Source organism: Hippopotamus amphibius, chromosome 8 (genome assembly GCF_030028045.1).
Source record: "Hippopotamus amphibius kiboko isolate mHipAmp2 chromosome 8, mHipAmp2.hap2, whole genome shotgun sequence".
NCBI lineage: Eukaryota > Metazoa > Chordata > Mammalia > Artiodactyla > Hippopotamidae > Hippopotamus > Hippopotamus amphibius.
This window is the reverse complement of record NC_080193.1, coordinates 21,460,851-21,484,330: the sequence shown is the minus strand read 5'-3', so window position 1 is coordinate 21,484,330 and position 23,480 is coordinate 21,460,851. Positions and strand designations below refer to the sequence as shown.

The 23,480-nt window shown below is 55.5% G+C and overlaps 1 protein-coding gene across 26 annotated transcripts in view; it reads left to right on the top strand.

Moving 5' to 3' along the window:
• NCOR2 (nuclear receptor corepressor 2) overlaps window positions 1-23,480 on the top strand; it is a 225,897-nt gene that overhangs the window by 113,593 nt on the left and 88,824 nt on the right. For 20 of the 26 annotated variants that reach the window (XM_057746317.1, XM_057746323.1, XM_057746326.1 and 17 more), the window contains 4 exons: window positions 8,937-9,003; window positions 16,016-16,188; window positions 17,131-17,224; window positions 19,969-20,147. In XM_057746317.1, coding sequence (XP_057602300.1) covers window positions 8,937-9,003; window positions 16,016-16,188; window positions 17,131-17,224; window positions 19,969-20,147 — 513 coding nt within the window. Of the gene's footprint in view, window positions 1-8,936; window positions 9,004-11,198; window positions 15,356-15,438; window positions 15,635-16,015; window positions 16,189-17,130; window positions 17,225-19,968; window positions 20,148-23,480 lie in introns of those variants that run through there. The other 6 variants (XM_057746319.1, XM_057746343.1, XM_057746342.1 and 3 more) reach the window with 4 other exon arrangements.

Here is a 23,480-nt window from a genome sequence, read left to right as displayed (position 1 = left end):
CAGAGCACAGGCTCTAGGTGTGCGGGCTTCAGTAGTTGTGGCACACAGGCTTAGTTGCTCTGTGGCATGTGGAATCTTCCCAGACCAGGGATCAAACCCGTGTCCCCTCCATTGGTAGGCAGATTCTTAACCACTGTGCCACCAGGGAAGTCCAGCATAACAATTTTTGGTAGCAATATTGTTACACTGAAAATTTTACATACGTTTTTCACCAAACTAACAATGAGTAATATTTTTAGCTGAATAATGTGGATGATTCCAGGTTATGAAAACAGCCATAGAATCCAAACAACAAAGGAAAAATGTATCCATACATATAATACTAGCAAATAAGACACTGTTACATCTCTAAGTAGAATAAAACTATAAGCTTATTGAAACCAATGCCCTAGTTTTATATCCCATAATCTTCATCAGAGGATGGCTTTGGTCTACTAGAGTACATTTGGCTAAGTAGGTAACTGTCTAGTGAAATTTGTTCCAAATCTAACTCACAGCTGAACACGTTTGTTTAAAACATAGAGATAAATAATTTTAAGATTTCTTTGGTCATACATGGTCAGTTTCATGTTAGAAAAATGTATCTAAGCAAGTTATTTGAACTGATTTTTTCTTAGAATTTTAATTTTTTTCCATAGTTTGCCACTGAAATCATGATCACTCCTGTAATTTTAATTTCAGTGTGGTCATCATTAAATCAGTGCAGTCATTTACTTTAAAAAATGCTATGAAGATGGTAAAGAGGGTGATGGGAGAGAAAGTAAGGGGGGACTTTGGCCAGGGGGATCCCTGGCAGTTGAGGGAACATTCAGGGACCGAGCAGCAGGCGGCGTGTAGACCCTCCAGGCAGATAGAACAGGCAGTGCAAAGGCCCTGGGGCTGGACCAAGCTGGTAGGATCACAGAGAAGGCCAGCATGTCCCGAGGAGGTAGGTGAGGGAGAGGAAGGCGCTGGCCAGATCACCCAGGGCTGGTGAGGAGTTTGGGGTTTATGATCTGTGCGATGGGAGGCCAGCAATGAGTTTATGGTGAGAAGTGACGTGATTGGATTTTGGGGAGCTGATGGTCCAGGGGCAGGTTGAGGGCCCCTAGCACCTGGCTCGTGTGGCCAGTCACTTACTACCAGTGCCTCAGTTGCCCCATCTGTGAGATGGGTTGCTGAAGATTCAATGAATTACTATCCCTGAAGTGTTGAGGTCAGTGTCAGGCATGTAGGAAGTGTTCTGTGATTTTGGTTCTTCTTACCTTATCAACAGAGACCCGGCGAGTTATCCCTCAGTCATTCATTCATTCAGCAAATATTCATGAGCACCTGCTCTGTGCCAGGCACCGTTCTGGACCCTGGGGAGACAGCAGTGGACGAGGCCTGCCATCTGGTGGTGCAGACAGATAATAAATAAATATCTCTGTGCTAGATGACAGCTTGATAAGGACCGTAAGACAGATGAGGCTGGGGCTGGGTGGGGCGCCCTGCCTCTCAGGGTGCAGAGCTTCACCAGCTCACCCCGACCGGACCTGCTCCCAGCCTCCCTTCCTCCTGCTGCTGTAATTGCCGCCAGGTGGAAGGTTATCCCCTCCCCAAGGACCTTGCCCTGTCACTTTAATTTCTCTGTGTCTGCGTGCTGGGGCCGCTGAGTTAAAGTTAATTTCATGCTTGACTTCCTGCTGCACTGGCAATTTCGGATGTGTTGAAGTCACCTGTACCCACCTCGACTGCTGTCCTCTGCCACCTGCCTCTTTGGGAGGTGTGGGGGCAGCCCCCCACGCGCCTGGGGGGGTGGGGGAGGGGGGAGTGTGGGAGACTCGCTGTGAGGTCTTAGCCCCAGGCCTTGGGAGTCTTCCGACTTCCCAGGCTTTGGGAAGCAAGGGATGGGGCAGGGGGTGGGGGGCAACCTCAGGGCGGCATCAGTGGGTGCTCCATGGAAGGACTCCTCTGGCAGCACCTGCCAGCCGAGCTCGGGGCTGAATTCACTGGGTCGGGGAGCCCACAGGTGATTCAGTGGAAGGGCGTGGGATTGATGCAGTGGTGACAGCTGTGGCTCCCGTGTGTTCTGCTGGGATCAGCCCTTCACCTGATGTTGGAACCGGTCCTCTCCTCCCCTCGGGGCCTGGAAGCGTGCGAGCTCCTGGTGGCTCTTCCTTCCCAATTTTCTTGTCTTGTAGACTGACTTCTCCCCTCCTCCTGTCTCCCTGGGACCTGGCTGATGCGCTGGGGCTGTGCAGATGGAAAGGGTGCTCGGGACCCAGGTTACTGTTCACAGGTCCTTGTGGTCTTGCCCTGGAGGTTCAGAGATGTTAAGTAACTTCCCCAGGGCCACGCAGCCAAACTCCTAGACCAACCCCATCTGCACACCCACCCTGCTTTCTTCTCCTATGTCTGCAGTCTGGGCTCTGCCCCTCTCGAGCCTGGTAACCTCAGGCAAGTCACATCACTTTGCTTGTCAGTAAGTTGGTCTTCTTGGAGTGTTATTTTGTGTGGGAAACGTGCTTGGCCCCCAGTAAGCATGTTTCAGGCCATCACTCACCCCAGTCTGACGGGCTTTTCCCAAGGTGTTCAGGGCCTGCACAGGCTGCCTCCATCTTACTTTTCCCCAGCAGTTGGGGGTCTGAACGCCCCTCCTTACTCCTTCCAAATTCACCATCACCTTTCCTCCGCTGGAACCCAGTGTTCTCCTCATTTCCCTCTGCCCACCGCATTCCTTTACTTCTCCCTGAGCGTTATCTCAAACCTCTCCTCCTCCAGGAAGCCTCCCCTGATTGCCCCAAGCTTTCCTTTTTCAGAACCCCATAGACCCCAGGGCCGGTCCCACCCAGGGCCTGGCCAGACTCTCCTGGAACATCCACAGACTATCCATCTCCTTTTCACACCTTCCTGGTTCCCGTTTCTCCTTGTGCTCCAGTGTCAGCCGACAAGGCCTATATTTCTCAACAGATTGTGTTTTCTTAATTAAACCCTGACTTCTGCAGGAGACTGAGATATCCTTTGCACCCTATAAATACCTCCACCAGCAAACTCATCACATTGCTGGTCTGTTGGCCCTTCCAGAGCCCTCTGGACTCTGTTACTTATTTTCATCGGACAAAATCTCAGCAGAGAAGATTTGTCTGCAGTACGCCGTTTGCAGCTGCAATACCTAAACACTTCTTGGGACAAAATAAACACTCAAAAAGATGTTTGCCAGAAGAATGTTGAACAAGTGGACACGCCAAGCCAGATGTCTAGGGGCTTGCGAACCACCCAGATGCATGCCTCCAGGGCGGGAACAAAGTTAGAGGGGGAAGGGCTGGTGGGAGGCAGTAGGGAGTGGTGGGGACTGGGGTGAGGGGTGAGCTTATCACGCTTTTAAAGGGGCAGTCAGTTCTCAGTTACCTGTCTGTGACCATGAGGGAATGTGGCCAGACTCCCTGATTTTTTTTTGTAAGAGAAGCTTTACGTTGAGCTTTTTATGCAGCAGCTTCTGGTTTTCAATACTGGCAACAAATTCAGATTTTTTAGACAGCACTGAAGTCCAAACACAGCAGACTCACAGGCTGGCTCCGCTTGGTGGACTGTGCCCGTTTGCAACCTGTGGACTTGACATTTCTCCTCTTTGGCAGTAAGTGGACGCTTCTGGGTGCCAGGCACCGTGCTTGCTTTGGAAGGAAACCCAGATCGGCGGGGAAGAATTCATGCCCTCCAGTTGCTTCGGGGAACAGAGGCGGCTCGGTGCAGCACCTCTGCCCCCACGAGCCTTTGTTCTCGCCGAGCCCTCTTCAGCTGGACGCCACAGCGCTGTGCTTGTTGAAGCTGTCACAGGCTGTGCGCGTTTCCTCGGGCTGCCAGAACCCGTCACAATAAGCTGGGTGCCTGAAAACTAGAGTAATTCATTCTCTCGTGGTTCTGGAGGGCAGAAGTGGGGAATCCAGGCACCCACGGGGCCTGGATCTCTTGCAGGCGCTAGGGGTGGATCCTTCCCTGTGCTTCCCAGCGTCTGGTGTTTGCTGGCCATCCTTGGCGACCCTTAGCCTGTAGACACTTCACGCCGATCCGCTCTCTTCACGTGGCCTTCTTACTGTGCCTTTTCCCATCACCTTCCCTGTGTGTATCTGCCTCCCTGTCCAAATGTCTCCTTTTCATAAGGACACCAGTCACATGGGGTCAGGGCCACCCTAATGACCTCAGGCTAACTTGCTGACCTCTCTAAAGACCTGATTTCCAGATATGGCCACATTCTAAAGTATTGGGGGCGGTCAGGACCCCAACATCTTTTTTGGGGGGAGACACACTTCAATTCATAATGTACACCAAGCCCCCTGCAAACTCTAAAGTAATTTGTGTTTGATCTCACTATAGCATTTCAGCATAGGTCTTGTCCCCTTTTTTTTAAAGTTTTTAATTATTTATTGGCTGCGTTGGGTCTTTGTTGCTGCTCACGGGCTCTCTCTAGTTGTGACGAGCAGGGTCTACTCTTCGTTGTGGCACGCGGGCTTCTCGGCGTGGTGGCTTCTCTTGTTGCAGAGCACGGGCTCTAGGTGCGCGAGCTTCAGTAGTTGTGGCTCACGGGCTCTAGAGGGCAGGCTCAGTAGTCGTGGCACACCGGCTTAGTTGCTCCACAGCATGTGGGATCTTCCCGGACCAAGGATCGAACCCGTGTCCCCTCCGTGGGCAGGCAGATTCTTCACCATTGCGCCACCAGGGAAGTCCCTTAAGTATTTATTTTAAAATAGCTAGATTTACAGAAGAGTTGCCAAGATAGTACAATCGTCCCTTAGAATCTGTGGGGGGTGGGAGTGGGGGGTTGCAGGAACCCCGCAGATGCCAAAATCCGCGATGTTCAAGTCCCTTATATAAAATGGCACAGTGCATTCGGCCCTGTATCTGCGGACATGGAACCCACGGACCGTGCTGAGAATCCCCTGTATATCCTCCACCCAGCATCCCCGGATGTGAACATCTTACGAGAACAAGGTACATTTATCAAAACTCCGAAAGGGACAGCAATACAGTCCTATTAGCTAAACCACAGACTTCCTTTGGAATTGCCCAGTTTTCCCACTAATGTTCATTTTCTGGCCCAAGATCTGATCCAGGTTCTTGCTCTGCACTCTGTCCTCTGTCCCCTGGGTCTCCACCCTGAGACAATTTCTCAGTCTTCCTCGAGTTTCCAGACCTTGACACTTTTGAAGAGGACTGATCACGAATCCTACAGAATGTCCCACAACTTGGGTGTGTCTGATGTCTTCTCAGAAGGTGGCTGGGCTCGTGGATTTGGGGGAGGAGTCCCACAGAGGTGAGGGGGTGCCCTCCCCATCACGATACATTGGGGGCACCCAGCACCCTGACTGGTGGTATATGTGTCGCTACGGGTGGAGCTGACCTTGCCCCCTGGCTCAGGGAGGTGTCAGGCGTATCTCCACCATCGAGTCGCCCTCTTTCCCGTCCCTGCTCTGTGCTTTAGAAGCAAGTCACCATCCAGACCACGGTCGAGGGGAGGGGAGTCCAGCTGCACCTCCTGGAGGGCGAATATCAAGGGATTTGGGACACGAGTTAAAACCGCCACAATGATTAGTAAACATTTGAGGGAAATGCTTCGAGGCTGTGCACATTTCCTGTCTCTCCTCAAAGTTTGGCCGACTGACTTCACATTCATGCGAGGGTCTAGCCTGCAGCGATTAGCACCGTGATATCTAATAGTGATTTTCTACTTCCCTCAGTCCTTCTACGTTTATTACTTGGGATTCTGTAAGGAACATGGGTCCCTTCTCCCTCCTTTATTTATATTATTGAGTCATTTATTTATATCTGGGTGGACACATGGATATTTATTTTATTCTTTGGGCTATAATCTAGTACTAGTGTTATTTATTTTGCCTCTCAAATTGTTCCAGCTTGGCCGTCGGAAGCCCTTTCAGGTTGGGTCTTGGGTCTTTCTGATCCCTTTGCTTCCTTTTTAGCACTTCTTTCCTGAAAGATGTCCTGGGCTCATCTTGTATTTTTCCTGACCCAGCCCTGGACTCATCCGTTCCTCTGGGGAGAAATGGCTCTTCTTTTTTTCTTTTTTTGTCTCTGCCGTGCAGCATGTGGGATCTTTGTTCCTCGATCAGGGATTGAACCCGCGCCCCCTGTATTGGAAGCGTGGAGTCCTAACCACCGGACCGCCAGGGAAGTCCGAAGAAATGGCTCCTTTTTTTGGAGAATGGTGTTAGAGACCAGGACCTCCGTGCTAGTGGGCTCAGGGCTCTGGGCTGTCATTGCGTCTCAGCCTCTTCAGCTGCTGTCTTTAAGTCCCAACCCTCTCCTGTGCCCCAACCCACAAGGCCCTGTGCAGCTGGCCCTGCTCACCTTGCCCCTCTCCTCCCCTCTGTCCCTGCCCAACACTCTCCAGCCACATGGGTCTTCTTCTGTCTGTTCTTCAAACAGTCGGTTTTTTCCCACCTCAGGGCCTTTGCACTGCTAGTGCCCTCTGCCAGGAATTCATCTCCCTCTGGATCATCCCACAGCTGGGTCCTCCTGGTGATCTAGATATCGGCTCGTGGCCAGCTCTGAGAGACTTTTCCACACCCCTGAATCTAAAATAGCCACACCCTCCCCTCCCCCAGTCACCACTGCACCCCCCGTGTAGATTCCTGAATCCAGGATTATCTTGATCATCTTGCATACAGTCAGCGCGGCCCCTCGAAGGGTGGCCTCCGTCAGGCCCGCGGACTTTGTCTTGCTCACCTCTGTGTCCCCAGGGCCCAGAACAGTGCCCAGCGCATAATAGGTGCTCAGTAAACATTTGCCAAATGACTGAGGAGATGAAAGCACGATGCTATTGCTCCCATTATTTGGATGAGGAAACTGAGGCTGAGACAGTCTGAGATTTGCTAAGAGACACCCTGCCATGGAATGAGGGGTTCTGGTCTCAGCTTGTGTGACTGAGGACCCCAGCGTCTGCCCTGCTGGGGAGGGGGAGGCTGGTGTAAGTAGTGAGGCCTCGAGGTGGGAGGTCTGGCCGATGGGAGGTGAGACCAGAATGACCCAGGGAGCCGAGGGTCCCCCCACTGACCCTCCTGGTAGTGGGCAGGGCCTTTCCTTGTCAGGGGATGGGTGGAGACAGGGCTCTGAGCCTGGCTGGGGTCCACAGGTGAAGAGGGACCACGCAGGCCCATGCGTGTCTCAGACTTGAGACCAGGCAGTGAGGATGCCGACCTTCTGCTGGGAATCCCTGCAGGGCCCAGGGACGCTGGTCTGCCCGGGGATGAGCAATGCCCGCAGACCCCGAGAGCCCTGGGCCTGGCAGTGGCGCTTGCCGTGGGCCTCTGAGACGGTGGTGTCTGTCTGCAGGGGATGCAGGGGCAGAGAGTGACTGACTCCCTATGGGGTCTCCCAGGGGGCGCCTGTTGGGGGAGCTTCCTCGTCCGTCGGGGCCTGGCATGCCCTCTCCTTTGTCCTTTTCCTGAGGTTGGGGTCCCGGTGGCCCCCGGGCACCACGCCTCCGGCAGGCTGGATGGGGCATGGCGCCCGGTCACTGGTTCGTGAGCTTTGTGCGAGGGTTTTGGACGCGGCCGAGAATGTGAGCAAGTCGGGGGACCCCTCCCCAGACACGTCGATCTCGCTGCACACCTGGGCGGGGGCACGCAAGTTCACCCGCTGGTGGGCTCCTGGGGCCCGTCTGTGAGCCCCGCAGGCCCCAGGCTGCCAACGGCTACACTCCGCTGGGTGTCGGAGGTTGTGGGGAGGGGGCTGAGGGGAAGGGGGCGCCTGGGGGTGTGTCTCCCATCCTTGTCTGTATCGGTCCGCATCTCTGAGTCTCCCTCTGCCTCTTTTTGGGGCTCCATCCCCTTTAATTTGTTTTTAATTTTATTGAGGTGTATTTGGTGGACGATGTTGTACTAATTACTGTTGTACAGCACAGTGATTCAGTTATACATATACATACATCCTTTTTTTATATTCGTGATGGTTTATCACAGGACACTGAATAGAGTTCTCTGCCCTACACAGTAGGACCTTGTGTATGCTTCGTCCTTTCTTTGGACCTTGTCTTCCTCTGCCTTTCGGCCTGTTCCCCTCTGTCTCTCTTTTTTCTCTCTCCCTGCCAGTCTCCTCTCCCTCTGGGGTTCTGTCCTCATTTGGGATCTGATCTCATACATTTCTCTCCATCTCTCCGTCTCCGTCTGTTCTCCTGCCTCCCTCTGGGGCTCTGTCTGTCTGTCTTTCTGCTCTTGTTCCTTCTCCCTCATTCTTGGTCTTGCTGTCTCTCTCTCTGTCTCTGCCTGTCTATCTCACTGAACTGCCTGCGTCTCCCCAGGAAGTGCCCGCTTCCCTCTGAGCCCTCAGTGCTGTGAGTGGTCCCCTAGGTTGAGGGCTCTGATGGGGTTGAGAGGGGTCTGGCTTCCCTGAGCTGAGGCGTGAGACTCCTCTGGTGTTTCCTGGGGTTCCTGCTGTGCTGGCTCCCACCAGCCTGTTGCTGGCCTGTCCATGTCACCCCCACCCCAGAGGGGCAGAGCAGGGGCTTGGTTGGAGGTGGCTTGGGGTCATCGAGGCTGAACCCCAAGACCCTGCCTCTGTGTGGCTGCAGGTCTCAGGGGCTTGGTCTCCCCGGCCTGCGTTCCTGGTCTAAGGCTGTGGTGGTTTCTCTGTGGCCGGTTTCCCGTTGCAGGTGTGGCTGATGGGAGAGGGGAGCCTGGGTGCGTGTAGGGGTGATGGCAGCCCCAGGGAGGGCAGGAAGCCGCAAGACCAAGCCCTCTTTTGGAACCCTCTTTTCTGCAGACTACGCTCAGCCAGGTTGTGGGTGGGAGGCGCCTCATATAGGGCAGAGGAGGGACACACATTGGCAATTCGTGGCTCGCCCTGAGGGCTACGGGTGTCTCAGCTCACTGGGCGCCAGTAACAGGGCAGACTTCAGTGAGGGATGGAATTCCTGAAACCCTGCATTTCTGACATGCCCCGTTGGCTGTCTCCCTCCTGCTTAGAAACCAGGCGATGCGGAAAAAGCTAATCTTGTACTTCAAGAGGAGGAATCACGCCCGGAAACAATGGGTAAGTCATCACCGTGGCCCCCATCCCTGGAATCTCTTCTGCCGCCCCCCCCCCCCCCCCCACTGTGGACCAGGCTTCCTTGAGAGCGGGGACTGCCCAGGCCACTCAGGCCACCCCCGCCAGGACCCCTGGGTCCTGTAGCTCATTCCTGAGTGTCCAGAGGGTGAAGAAAAGCCAAAGGCAGTGAGAGAAACGGGAAAAGACAGCAGCTGCTTCAGTGAAGCTGGGGGCTCGGGGTCCGGCTCCCCCAAGGAGGCCGGGGTGCAGGCGGCGGGGGGCAGTGCTGGGAACTCTGCCCCTCCTTTTCCAACCTGGAAGGGGAGAAAGTGAATTGTTGGCAGGGAAAATTGGTTCCTCATCAGAGGACCCACTGTGAACATTCTAGGCAGAAAGAGAGGTTTGTTGGCAGAGGTGGAGGACTGGGGTGGGCTGTATGCTGGGTGGCGGTGATTGCAGGGGGCTCCCCGAGAAATGCCCACTGTGTCCATTCTGGGCTCAGGAAGATCAGAGCCCAGAGAAGCAGTGAGGCCCCCTTGCTTAGAAAGTAGTATGGACTCCTGCATCCTGCTGCACATTCTGGCGTCTCAGCTGGGAGGCAGGCCCAAGGCAGGGAGAGCACATGTGACGGAACTTTTAGTTGTGGTTTAGGGTGGCCATTTATGTCACTGATTCACTGGGGGAGGTTAAGGCTGAGTGATGGAGGGGGAGTTACCCGCTAATATTCTTTCAGCTGTGAGAGGAAGAAGCTCTGGCTCAGATGGGTTTTGTGTAGCTGACAGAGTCCACTGAGTGGCGTTCAGGAGTGGTTTGATCAGGTTGTACCTTCATTTCTATGCCTTTTTTTTTCAACTCTGCATATTAGTACATTGACGAACTGGTTTTCCTTTGGGACCTGAATTTCTGCAGCAGGTTTGAGTCTTCTGGAGCCAGAGAAAGAGCTGCTCTTTCTCCGACCATCTCACAAAAGCTCTGATTGCACCACTTGAGGGCCTGGGTCCCTCTGACCAGTTTCTGCTCTGAACCCACCCTGCTCTGGCCCTAGACCTTGGCTGGGCTCTTGGAGAAGGGAGACACTTCTGGTCCAGCTGCTGGGTGACTTGGAAGCTGGGTGGGCAGCACTCTGGACCCCAGGGTGAGAAGTGTTGGGCTTTCCAGCCTTTTCTTTCTCAACCTCCTCAGATCCCCAGAGTGAATGGATGGTGACCAGAGGTACCTGGCTAGGTCAATGGGATTCATGAAACGGGGCATCCTATCTTATTCATCAAGTTGAGAAATATTTACTGAGCACCTGCTGTGCACCTGGTACAGTGCAGAGCTGTGCTGTGCTGAGTAGAGGAGACACAGTGACAAGGGCGGTGCAGACGGTGGGGTCGGGGACAGCCTGGATGTCCCACCACGGTAATGAGAGAGCAGTGATCAGAAAGGACCACCCATGTGAATATCTGGGGGTCTGAGCGTCAAGGAGAGGGCATAGCACATGCAAAGGCCCTGAGGCAGGAGCCGATGTGGGTTAACATGGGACAGAATGTAGCAGGCCAAGTCGGAAGTACAGGGCATGTGTGGGGGGCTGTGGTCAAAAATCGAGGGCACCAGGTCACTCTCCACTAGGATGAAACGTCTAGATTTTATTCTAAATATGGTGGGACACAGTTTATTCTTCGTAAATGTTTTCTTAAAGAATACAAAATCTTTAATGTAAGAATTTTTAGTTATTCAGGAAATTGTCCAGACAGGATGGTTAATGGAGGAATACAGTGAATACCTATATGCCCACCATCAAGAATCCACCATAGTTAACATTTCTTTATATTCGGGATGTGTGTGCGTGTGTGTGTGTGTGTGTGTGTCTGTGTGTGTCTGTGTGAAAGTATGAATGTTTCTGTGTTGAACTGGTAGAAAGTAGGTACAGACACCCGGATCCTCACCCCTAATGCTTCCGTGTCCCTTTCCTGGAGGAAGGAAATTCTCTCATTATCACACCTAACGATGTACAGCTTTTCCCCAGGAGTCCTGCCTGGGGGTGGGGGGATGTCCTTTGGGTCAGGAGAAAGGAGATCTTCTTTACATTTTAAAATTATCCCAGGGGTTGCTGGGGGTGGAGTTGGGTGGGTATAGTTCTTAAGAAATCTCCCAGGGCTCCTTGGGGCAGGGTGGGGGGTCCCTTGAGGGGATGGGTGGGGGAGGTTGGGGGGAAATGGGCTTATTTACAGATAGAGGAACTGGAGACTTCTAAGAAATTCTGGGTGGCTTTGTGGCCAAGCTGAGCCCATGTTAAGAGATGCCCTTGTGAAAACAAATTCAGAAACCACAGAAGCTGCGACAGGAGGGCGTCTGGAATGATCTCATTCTTCTTATATACATGAGCCCAAAGCCCCATGCACTGTCATCAGCAAGGACTGGGTGGGAGGGGGCTTGGTCAGGACGGGCCCCCCAAGACCTGCATGCTCTCCCCATCCACCGTGAATCAGCGCCCTTCCGGCAGGGCCCTCACTCCTGACAGGTTCCTGGGACCATTAGTCAGCCGCCCAGGGTGGCCTGCACTCATGTTCTCCCCAGAGGGGCACCCAACCCAAACAGGAACCTCTGCTGGGCCTGCCCTGTCCTGTCCTTCCCCGGGAAGCTGAGCTTGCCGCATGCCCCCGGAAGCCAGAGAGTGTGTGTGTGTGTGTGTGTGTGTGTGTGTGTGTTGGGGAAGGGGGATGTAAGTGGGGGTGTCAGGCTGAGTCACAGGTGCACAGGTTCAAACCACACCCACCCCCCCAACCATACCCGCTGTGAGTGATCCTGGGAGAGCTGTCTTGCCCTAAGCCTCCCTTTTCCTCATCTGTGAAATGGGGTCATGGTGGGGCTGCAGGAAGGGTTAGCGCAGTGCCTGGCTGTGTGTGACTGATGGCCTGGCAGGATGGGTTAGTCAGGGGTGGAGCTCAGCCTGGACAGTGGGTGTATTCATTTCCTGGGGCCGCTGAAACAAATGACCACAAACCAGGTGCCTTAAAACAACAGAAATGTATCCTCTCGCTGTTCTTGAGCCAGAAGTTCAAGATTAAGATGTGGGCAGGGCTGTGCTCTCTCCACAGGCTCTAGGGAAGCTCCTCCCTGCCTCTTTTAGCTTCTGGTGGTTCCAGAGGGTTCTTAGCTGTGGCCACATGACTCCCATCTCTGCCTCCAGCCTCAGCTGGCCTTTCCCCTCTTCTGTCACATGGACACCTGTCACTGGATCTGTCACCCGAATCCAGGATGACCTCATCTCAGGATCCTTAATGGCACCTGAAAACACTTTTTTTCAAATAAGGTCATATTTGAAGATTCAAAGCCCCTAACCTGGGGGTTAGTATGCAGACACATCTTGGGAGGGAGGGTCACACTGAGCTCACCACAGTGGGTAAGGGCATATTTTCAGCATAATCTGCCTTTTCTCTTCCTCCTGCTTGCCCCACTCTCCTTTTTTATCTGTTTCCTTTTTTAGAGACAGCTAAAGCTTTGCTTACTCCTCTCATATCCCTTGCGCCTCTTATTTTTCATATCTGGGCTTTTTCTTCACCTGCCTGGGCATCCGTGACTTGCTTCTACAGCCTGAGTTATAGCAGCAGGACAGGGGCTGGGAGAGCTCCACCCTGTCACCCTCGCCCATCGCTGAACACGCAGGACAGACAGCGGAGGAACATTCTCAGGTCTGTGACGCCCAGGTGGCTGAGCCTGGCAGAAGAAGGCCTTTGTGTGAGGCTGCAGGCTCCCTGGGGGTCTGGAGGATGCAGGGTCACCTGGTGACCACAGAGGCCAGCTCTCCCGGCCAGCTGGCTCCAGCCACCTTCCTAACACCACCCTCCTTGCTCTCTGTCCATTGGCCTGAGGCTGTCTTCCTCAGTTTTGGGGGTACTTCCTGGCCATGCCATCTATCATCATTTCCCTAAGTGTGGAGCTACCTCCTGACATACCTGGCAGGGCAGGAGGTATCCAAATCCTGGCCACTGTAGTGGGTGCTCAGAACTGTCAGTCACAAGCTGGCCCTAAAATTCATGGGGACCCCAAATAACCAAAACAATCTTAAAAAAAAAAAGAACAACCAGGATGGAAGGCTCATTTCCTGATTTTAAAACACATCACAAAGCTACAATAACCAAAACAGTGTGGTTCTAGCCTCAGGACAGACATGGAGATCAATGGAACAGAATAGAGAGGCCAGAAATAAGCCAGTGGATTTTTTTTTTTTTTTTTTTGGGCACATGGGCTTAGTTGCTCCGCGGCATGTGGGATCTTCCTGGAGCTGGGATCGAACCCGTGACCTCTGCATTGGCAGGCAGATTCTTAACCACTGCGCCACCTAGGAAGCCCGCCAGTGGATTTTTGACAGGAGGCCACTTCCATTCAATGAGACAGGATGGTCTCTTTCAACAAATTGTGTTGGGACAACGGATTGTGCTTTCAACACAGGAATGGAGTTGGACCCCACCTCACAAAATTAACACAAACAGTAACTGGAAACGGATCAAAGACCTAAATGCAAGCGCTAAAGCCATATAATTCCTAAAAGAAAACCCATAAGGGTAAATCTTTATGACCTTGGATTGGCAGTGGATCTTGGGTGCGACACCAAAAGCATGAGCAGCACGAGGAAAAGTAGATGCCCTGGACTTTATCAGAACAGCGGTCAGGGTCCTGACCTTTGGTCCCTAATTGTGTGATCCTGGGCTGATGGCCTCAAGCTCTGAGCACCCGTCTATACAGAAGGGATGGTGGTCATGGTTTTTGGGGTTTGGGAGAGTCCGTCATGGGGAGGACTCAGCTCTCTGCCTGGCATGTGACATAGTGGCGCTTATGCCAGTGTCAGTGGTGATGGTGATGGTCGTGGTGATGCTGATGGCGGTGATGGTGTTTATGATGATGATGGTGGTGGTGATGCTGATGGTGATGCTATGAAGAAGAATTTCTGCTGAGGGCGATTGTCTTCATAACACACACAAACTGGTCACAGGGACTGTCCTCCTTTTCCTCTACGGATTCTCGCTTCCAGCAGCCCGCAGACTAGCTTAGCGGTGCTCCAGCCTCTGAAGTGTGAGTGTGAGAAAGTGTGTGAGTGCATGTGTGAGTGAGGGTGAGAATGTGTGTCTGAGTTTATGAGTGTGTGTGAGTGTGTGTTGTGAGTGAGAATGTAAGTGTGTGTGTTTGTCCATGTGAGTATGTGTATGTGCAAGGGAGTTTGTGTGTGAGTGGGTGCATGTCTGATGTGTGAGGATATGTATGTGTGTGTATGCGTCAGTGTGTGTATATGTGCAAGTGTGTGTGTGTGTGTGTGTGTGTGTGTATGTGAGTGTGTGACCTGCTTCTTCCCCTGGCCAGCTGGGCCAGCCGTGTGGAAACCCCCTGGCTGGGTCACTGCTGTCCTGGGAAAGGCCACAGCCACTGCCATGCGCCGTCCGCAGGTGCCTGGTGCCCTTGGCCCTCAGTGGACGGAAAGCACCTCCAGCACGCAGGCAACAGCAGGTGGCACTGTGGTTAGACGCCGAGGGGGACTTCCTCGTCCTGGACAGTCCTCAGAGCTGTTTGCGCCTCTGCGTGTGGTGCTTGGGGCTGGGCAGTGTGGCTGGATGTCCCCTTGTGGCAGTTCCTGTCCCTTTGCTCCACGAGGGCCCCAGGCAGGGCTGGGGCATCTTGTCGGCCGCCCTGCCTACCCCTCCAGTGGGCAGCTGGTTGGTGGCCGTGCGGGTTGCTTGTCTTCACCGGTAACAGCACTCTTTTCCTCTGCTGGCTTTTGGTGAACATAGTCTCACCTTTTCCCTGTCTGACATTTTCTCTCGCCCATCAGACCGAGGCCTCTCTGGCAGGGCTGAGAGGGTGGGGAGGGTCCCCTGCTCTGGTGGTGGGCTGGGCTGGGCGTCCTTCAGGCGGGTTCCCACCCTCAGGGGTGCTGTCCTCAGCACTTTGCCATGAACATGTGTGGCTGTTGTCTGCTGCTGCAACTTGACCTCCCAAAGGTTCTTGGGGCAGCCCACCTACATGTAGGACCCCCAGGCACTGGGGGCCAAGTTCTCCTCTTCAAAGCTGGCCTGACGGCCCCTTGCAGACCATCATGCTGCTGGATTTGTTAAGGACCAAGGTCACAGGCTGCCTTGGTCAGAAGCTGAAATTCAGGATATGGTGGGGTGTCTGGGCACGAGGACCGGAGACGGGTTTTCTGATTATGCTGAAGTGTCGGGAAGGCATTCAGGCGAGACTCCCAGACCATGCCATCTGTCCACGGCAGCTGTTAGAGTCCGGGAGATCGGGTCTCACGGGCGGCCGGATGCTCCCTGCCTGCTCGAGGTCCAGGTCACCTTGGAGACTCGGAAGCCAGAGCAGCTACACTCCAGGCCGGGTGGGTGTCTTTTCTCTAAGGAAGTACATACAGCAGGAAGCACTGTGGTTAGACTCAGAGAGGGACTTCCTTGTCTTGGACAGATGGCAGCTTGCGTCTTCACACCCAGTCCGTGGGTCTGGGGAGCATGGCTGGCCTGAGGCTGGGGGCTGAGGAACTATTCAGAAAGAGAATGCTTTCCATGGGGCCACCCCAGGCCTGATAGACACTCCAGAGCTGCCCCGTCCAACACAACTTACGACGATGGAAATGGTCTGTGTGCACTGCCCACTGTGGATGGTAACCCTGGCCCCACGTGGCTACTGAGCGTTAGAAATGTGGCAGAGGCCTGAGTTTAAATGTTACTTAATTTTACATGACTTAAACGTAACAGCCACATGCAGCTGGAAGCTTCCATATTGTATGAGGCCTTTCTAGACGGAGGCCGGGGGCGGGGGGACAGGGGGTGGCCCGTTCCCCAGGGAGCGAGGCGGCTGGGTCCTTAGGGCAGCCTGTGGGTTTTCTTCAGGGGCCCGTGTCTGCCCACGTGCCCGCGTGTGATCGCGTGTGTGCCCGCGTGTGCCCGGGTGCACGGCAGAGCCGGGAGCCGGGGTTGGAGCGGGGCCTGGGTGTCGGATACGAGGGGAGCGGCTGCTGCAGGGCTCCCCCGCGTCCCCGCAGGAGCAGAAGTTCTGCCAGCGCTATGATCAGCTCATGGAGGCCTGGGAGAAGAAGGTGGAACGCATCGAGAACAACCCCCGGCGGCGGGCCAAGGAGAGCAAGGTGCGCGAGTACTACGAGAAGCAGTTCCCTGAGATCCGCAAGCAGCGGGAGCTGCAGGAGCGCATGCAGAGGTGAGCGGGGCTGGGGGGCCAGGCCCACGTCCCCCCACCTCCGTCCTGCCCCCTCCTCCCGCCTCCCTCCCCCCGCCTCCTTCCCTGCCTCCCAGGACCCGGGTCAGCTCCGGGCACTGTCCGCAGAGGAGCCCTGGCCGGCTTGTGAAACAGAAAGCACAGCAGGGTCTCCACCTGGCAGCCCCGGGGCTGCCGCCACTGCCGCATCAGGCCCTTGAATGTGTCACTCAGCGCCTGCCTGTCCTTAACACTCATTTGGAAGAAGATTAAATCCATTTTGGTGGAGCAAGCTCTCCTTCCGGTGTGCCACGGGCTGGTACCTCCCAGCTTCGTTCATTTACGTGGCCCCTGAAGGCAGCTGAGTTTGAGATCCCTGGTGTGGATCCAAGGGGAAGGGTGCTGGTCTCACGTGGCGGCCGTGAGGACTGGGTGGGATCCTGCGTAGGAGCGCCCAGCGCACAGGAGGTGCTCGGTGACATGTGGCTGTGGTGTCTGTTGTCACACAGATAAGGTGATGGGCCGTGGGCAGAGATGATGGATTTCACTCTGCTGGACACTCACAGTCCGTATCTCACCGGATGCCTCCTCCCAGTGCTGGGAGCCACGTGCCACCTTACCCCGTGGTATAGGGGAGGACATTGAGGCACAGGTCCGAAGCGGCAGAGCTGGGATTTGTATGTGGATCTGTGTTGCTGGTCTTTTGGGGGGCATCTTAGGAGAGAAGAAGGATTCTGGCATTTCTGGGTGAGGGTGGGGGGCTCCATGCCCTCCCCAGGACCCCCTCAACTCAGGCCTGTCTTTGTGGGCGTGGAGGCCTGGCTCCTCCTCGCTGCCCACATGTCGCCTCTGGGGAAGTTGTGGGCTTGGGTTTGTCCCGCTGTGCCAGCTGTGCGTCCCTGTCTGCCAAGGGGCCGGTCCTGAGTGTGTCCCTTTGGTCTCCAGCAGGGTGGGCCAGCGGGGCAGCGGGCTCTCCATGTCGGCCGCCCGTAGCGAGCATGAGGTGTCCGAGATCATCGACGGGCTCTCAGAGCAAGAGGTAAGTCCACGGCCTTGATCCTGACCTCAGCTCCACCCACCGTGTCCCCTGTGCGTGGAGAGGGTCCCAGCAGGAAACAGAGCTCACCTGGATGGTTGCAGTCAAGGGGCTTGTTACTGAAGTGTGGGCAGAACCAAGGTGGGATAGTGGGGCGCCGGGGGGTGGCCATTGTTTGTCCACAGGCCTAAAGGATGAGCAGGGAGAGGGGCCTTCCTGGGGCTCTGGAGGAGATGCCGCCTGGTAAGACATGACCAGGAAGGGTCACAGCCAGGGCCCCATCCATGACGTCACGGTGGGGAGGAAACTGGGAACAAGTACCCCGGCCTCTCACTCCCCCCCCGCCCCAAGGTCTACTTTCAGTGCTTCCCGTTGGCTGAGCCCGACCAGAAGCCAGAGGGCACAAGTACCTGAGAGGTGTGGTTTGTAGGTCAGCCTCCCAGCGCCCAGAACCAGGGGCAGAGGAGGAGTCCCCAGCTGTTCACCAAGCTGGGGACCTTCTATCAAGACTTCCCAGATAACCTTGTATCAACCAGGTGACCCTGGCCGTTGGTCACCAGAGCCCAGAGATGACCAGGAAGCAGAGAGAGGAGGCATTTGCTCCTGGAGCAGGGCTGGTGCTGGCCTGTCTCCTCCCAGGTCTTGTAGGTCAAGCATCTAATGTGCTAGTTTTCCTCCCCCCTCCCCCCCACGTTCCCAGCATCACAGTAGACAGGAGGGAGCCTCACAAAAGGAGGGGGGCACATTCCTCCTCCCCGGGGCCTTGTGTCCAGGAAGAGCTCTTGTCCAGATGTGGGAGGTACTGCAGCTCCAGCTCAGCGCGGTCACCGCAAGCTGCACGTGGCTATTTAAGTGGAAATTAACACAAATGAAATAAAATAAAAAGTTCCGTTCCTCAGCTGCACCAGCCCCATTTCGAGTGCTCAGAAGCCACGTGTGGTTAGTGGCCTCACGCTGGACAGCGCAGGCAGTAAACACCTGCATTGGTGCAGAACATTCTGTCGGGCAGCGCTGCGTAGGCCACTGATTCTCACTCAGACAGACGTAAGAGTCCTGGGGAGGGGGTGTCTGGCTTGAATTGTAGTTTCCTAGGGCCCACCCCCAGCAGTTGTGATGTAGCCAACCCAGGGTGGAGCTCAGGAATCTGCATTTTCACCAGGCTGTTCGTGTCAGTCTGACGCACATAACTCAGACTATCTGGCCGTTAAAAGAGAGCCTTCGTTTTAAAACTTCACGTGACACGTCCCTGTTTTGAACACCCTTCCGCTGGCCGAAAGCAGAACTCGGAAGGCCTTTGCCCACACGTGTGGGTTTGCTCCAGCTTCCGTCCCCCGGTGCTGTGGCCACGTACACGTCCCACAGTGGCACGTGGGAGCGAGAGGAGGGCGGCCCTTTCCCGTGTGTTCCCTGCTTTGATGCAGGGCGTGTGGCATCTTGGCAGACTCCCTCCCCCACCGCCTCCCCCAGCCCCCACCCCAGAGGCCCCAGGTCCTGGCCAGATGAGAATGCAGCCACCCGTGTCCTCAGGAGGGTTGAGGGAACAGCTTTCGGGGGTGACGGCTGGAAGGGGAATTCAGGGCAGAAACGTCACGTCACCCAGCCCAGGCTGACCTGAGCTTCCCTGGGAGGATGGGAAGGAGGGGACTGGGTAGGAGAAGAGATGCTCTCCATGTGGGGGGAGCTTGTAGTAGTCAGTGCACATGCCCAGGGGCGGAGAGGCAGCAGAGCAGGGTGGGGGGTCCTGCCGGGAGAAACCCTGCCTGGGGTCTGCCAGTGCTGTGTCTCTCGGGCAGTGGAGGAAGAGGAGGAAGACGGGGAGGTGATGGTGTTGGAGGGCTGCCCCGCATGCTGGGGAGGCTCAGGCCTCCGGGGGGCCTTTGTCTCAGCCGAGGGTCAGGGCTGTGCCCCCGCTGCCCTCTCCCGCTCCTGCTGGGAATCCCCAGCACTGAATGGAGAGCTCGGATGTGGGAGGTGGGAGGCGGGGCAGCGGATTCTTTGAACCGGCTGACCTTGGCCGGGCTGGACCCTCGCCTGCCTCCGGAGATGGGTAATTAATCGCCAGTAATGGGCTGGCTGCAGAGATTTGGGGAAATGAGTCCAGCTGAGTGGCGGCTCAAAGCCTCTTAATAGCCATCCTGATGCATTAGGAGCGAGCCCGCCCGACTCCTGCCGAGCACGGGGCTGGGCAGGCGTGGTCCCCAGTGGACACGCTCGAAGGAGACAGATCCAGGGCTGGGGGTGGATGGCTGGCGAGGAAATGGCTCTGCAGCCTCACTGGGCTCTCCCAGAGCAAGGCAGCCTCTCGCCCCACCCCACATGCCCTCTGAAGCTGGAGGGCCAGGCCCCCATCTCCTGAGCTAGTTTGGCCCAGCTGGGCTGCACATCTTTCCTGCAGTGTTTTATGGCCCTTGCATTTCCAAAGGGAAGATTCATTGCTCCCTTCTTACGGCAGATAAGGTGGCTGCTGCTCTCTGCATTTGATTTATAGCCCTGCCCACTATAAACCTGTCTGGAGCCGCCTTTAAATTCTCCCTGCCCCCTGCACGGGCTGTTATTATTTTTTAACTCATTTCGCTTTCTCTCTGGCTTTGCGTTTTCCCGCTCTTGCTCGGAACATCCTTACCAAGGCTTCTAGTCCTCACCCGGGTTCCCTGTGCTGGCAGGAGCACCCCCGCCCCTCCCCCGCCCTATCCCCGTTGTCTCGTGCTTTCTGACCCAAGCCCCCCGCCGTCTCTGCTTCCCTCCAGAACCTGGAGAAGCAGATGCGCCAGCTGGCCGTGATCCCGCCAATGCTGTACGACGCTGACCAGCAGCGCATCAAGTTCATCAACATGAATGGGCTCATGGACGACCCCATGAAGGTGTACAAAGACCGCCAGGTCATGAACATGTGGAGCGAGCAGGAGAAGGAGACCTTCCGGGAGAAGTGAGTCCCCATCGTCGGGGTGGGGGCCTGGCCAGAGCCACCCTCCCCGGTCCTGCGAAACCTGTCCTGCCGAGGCTTGTCCTGGCTTCCTAGGGCTGCCAAGGCAAACGACCACCAGCTGTGTGGCTTACAAAAGCAGGAATCTATGCTCGCACAGTTCCAGAGGCTAACAGTCCAAGACCAAGGTGTGGGCCGGGGTGGTTCCTTCTGGAGGCTCCGAGCGAGAGTCTGTCCCAGGCCTGGCTCCTGGTGGCAGCCGGCGTTCTTTGTCCTCTCTCGGCTTGCAGATGCATCGCGCCATCTCAGCCTGGATTTACGTGGTCTTGTTTCCTGTGTGTCTCTCTGTGTCTTCTCCTCTTCCTATAAATTCACCAGTCACATTGGATTCAGGGCCCACCCTACTCTGGTATGACCTCATCTGAACTAATTATATCCGCAAAGAACTCATTTCCAAATAAGGTCACGTTCTGAGGTTCTGGGAGGACGTGGTATTTGGGGGGACACTGTTCAGACCAGTACAAAGTGTCAAGGCAGCTTTATTGTGAGATGGGGCAGTGTGTATCAGAAGAACGAGGCGAGAGGATCTTCGAGGCTGAGCTGAAGCCTGGGCAGGGTTAACGAGGCTGGCCGGTGACTTTCTGGTTTCATCTCACTTGGAAAGTGGCTATTTGCTGAGCACATCCTTTATTACAGACACTAGACAGACTTTTCTGGGGTTTGTCCCTCTTATCCCTCATAACAGCATTCCCAGGCCATCCCCATTACACACATGAGGAAACAGAGGCTCAGAGAGGTTAAGACACTTAACAAAACCACACAGCTTGCAAATGTCAGGCTCCCCCGGCTTCGGAGCAAGGTCTCAGCTGCAATGGAGAGGCTTGTCGGGGGAGAGAGGGTATGGAACCAGGGAGCAGGGGTTGCTTTGTAAAGCAGAGCCAGGAACTGGATGCTAAGAGGTGAAGCTTGGGGCTTCTGAAATGAAAGAGCAGAATGACTGACTATTTCGGGGAGATGAGTAAGGAGCTGGATGGAGAAAGCCCTCCTTTCCCCCACCAGACTCAAAAGGTGTGTCCCAGGGAACCACATCCTGGGCACAGAGTGCCTCCTCAGGACCCAGGACCCCTGTGAGGCAAGAGGGTGGGAAACTGAGGCAGAGGCCTCAGCACTCGTCCAGGAGGGCGTGGGGGCTCATCTGCTGGACCTCCACCTCCACCTCCGCCTCCCATCACCAGGAGAGTTTCCTCCAAAGAGATGACCCGCGTCGTCCAGCCACGCGCTGTGGCGCCAGGCCGCAGGGGCTGGGGCTGTCTCTGCCCTGTGCATTGTTGGGTGGCCCCAAAGTGCCAGACTGGGCTTCGGGGACGGGGCTGGTTCTGGGTCACGGGCAAGGCCGGGGCTGCGTCAGCCAGTGCAGACACCAAGACCTGGAAATGCAGGAGGCGCAACGGAAGAGGGTCTTGTGTGAAAGTAGTGGGTTTGTTTTTTGTTTCTTGTTTTTTTTTAATGGCTTTTGATTATGGAAATTCTAAAACATACATAAAAATAAAGGGCTGGTGTAGTGCACCCTCGAGTGCCTAACACAGACGCAGCAGTCTTCCACAGGAAACAGCACTTTGGGGAGCGATTCCCGCCATGTGTCTGAGGTTTATTGCTCAGAGACAGAAAGCCCAGGTATTTAGCGGCTCGTTTCTGGGGCCTCATGGTCTCAGACGTGATTGTCCTGCCACGGAATCAGGTCCTCCGTATCAGGTGTTGTACAGTTTAAATCCCAATGAAGTGACTATAGAACGGTCATGGATGCTAAGAATTACTGTTGCGTTAGGTATTTAAATTCCCCCTGGTATGTTTGATATTTTATTTATTTATGCTTTCTTCTTCTTCTTCCTTTTTTTTTTTTTAAAAGAGGTTTCTGGGGGTGCTTTCTGTGTTTTAGCCTAGAATTTCTAGAGCTTTCATGTTACTGTTCTGACTCAGTGATTTCACACTGCTAATCCAGCAGCTGCTGAATGGCGTTCTGGGCTGTTGTCTGCTAAGACCCAGTTTGGGAGCTTGAATGTTTCACGGTCCTGGGTGACCTCTCATTGTCAGCAGAATTGATAGCACTCAGGGCCTTTGAGAGCCTTTGAGAAGCGTGTGCTGGCGGTGTAGAGTTCCATCACTTACTGGCTTCGTGACTTGGAGCAGCCGCTTCCCCTCCCTGAGCCTCAGCTTCCACATCTGTAAAATGGGTGCAGCCTCAGTGCCTCCTTGTTTAGCCACCTGGAGGTGCCCAGTGTCAGAGTATAGTCTCAGGAAAACACTGGCAGAGGATACAGGTGTTAGGTTGGAGGGAGGTGGAACAGGCGACCTAAGAGATTCCCAAGTTTGCGTCTTAATCTCTTGGGGGCCCCATCTCTGCCTGGGGAAACCCCGAGGAAGGAATTTGGGGGGAAGGAAGTGTCACACTGGGGCAGGGAGAGGGAGGGGAAGGGAAGACTGTCTGGAAAATCAGGGCGTTAGGCCGCCTCCAGATTTTTGCAAGCTGCCCGAGGCAGGATCCCAGGCCGGGAAGCCTGCCCCTGACTCGCGGCTTCCTCTGGGAAGACAGAAGAGGCTGTTCCGGATTCTCCAGTGTCTGGTTGGGAAGCAGAGGAGGGGCCGCTGGCCTCCTGCCCAGCCATCTGGAGGGCCGAGCAGGACATTCGCCAGCGCTGGCCCAGGCTCCCTCGGGGGGCCCCTGCCTCCCCAGCAGCCTCGTCTCTCCCCAGGGAGGCCACGGGGTGGTGCCCGTCTCGGGGACGAGGCCGAGACTCCACCCAGCATCCCCGGGGCCCCAGCAGCCGTGACCCACATCTCCACTCCTGCTGTCCGCCTGCTCCTGTGGCCCTGACATTTCAGCCTGGCCCAGCTCTTTCCCAGTAATTCTCCCGGCTTCGCAGGAAGCCAGCTGGTGGGGCGCCAGCTCCCCGCCACCCCTCCAGCTTCGGTCCCTTCTTGCCGCCTCCTGGGCTGGCCTGCCTCCTGCCCGCCTCCCCGCGGGCATCCGGAGGCTCTGCTCCCACCTCTCCCGGGGAGGCCCGGCGGCCTCGCGGCCCTGCCCTGTGACCTGGCCCGTGGGGGCCCCCGCGTGGGCCGGGCGAGGCCCAGCTTCCCAGGCCCAGCCGGAGATAGAAACAAAAGCAGATTTTAGAAGGGGGGGAACCCCACCACAGGGCTGCATGCAATGTCCTCATTTTTCCTGGAACCCGCCTCCAGCAGGACAAACAAATGTATTTTGAAAGGCGCTAAAACCAGTGACTCACTCCAAGGAACGCCCTCTCTTACCCCTCGGTCCCGCCCGCCGCGGCCCTTCCC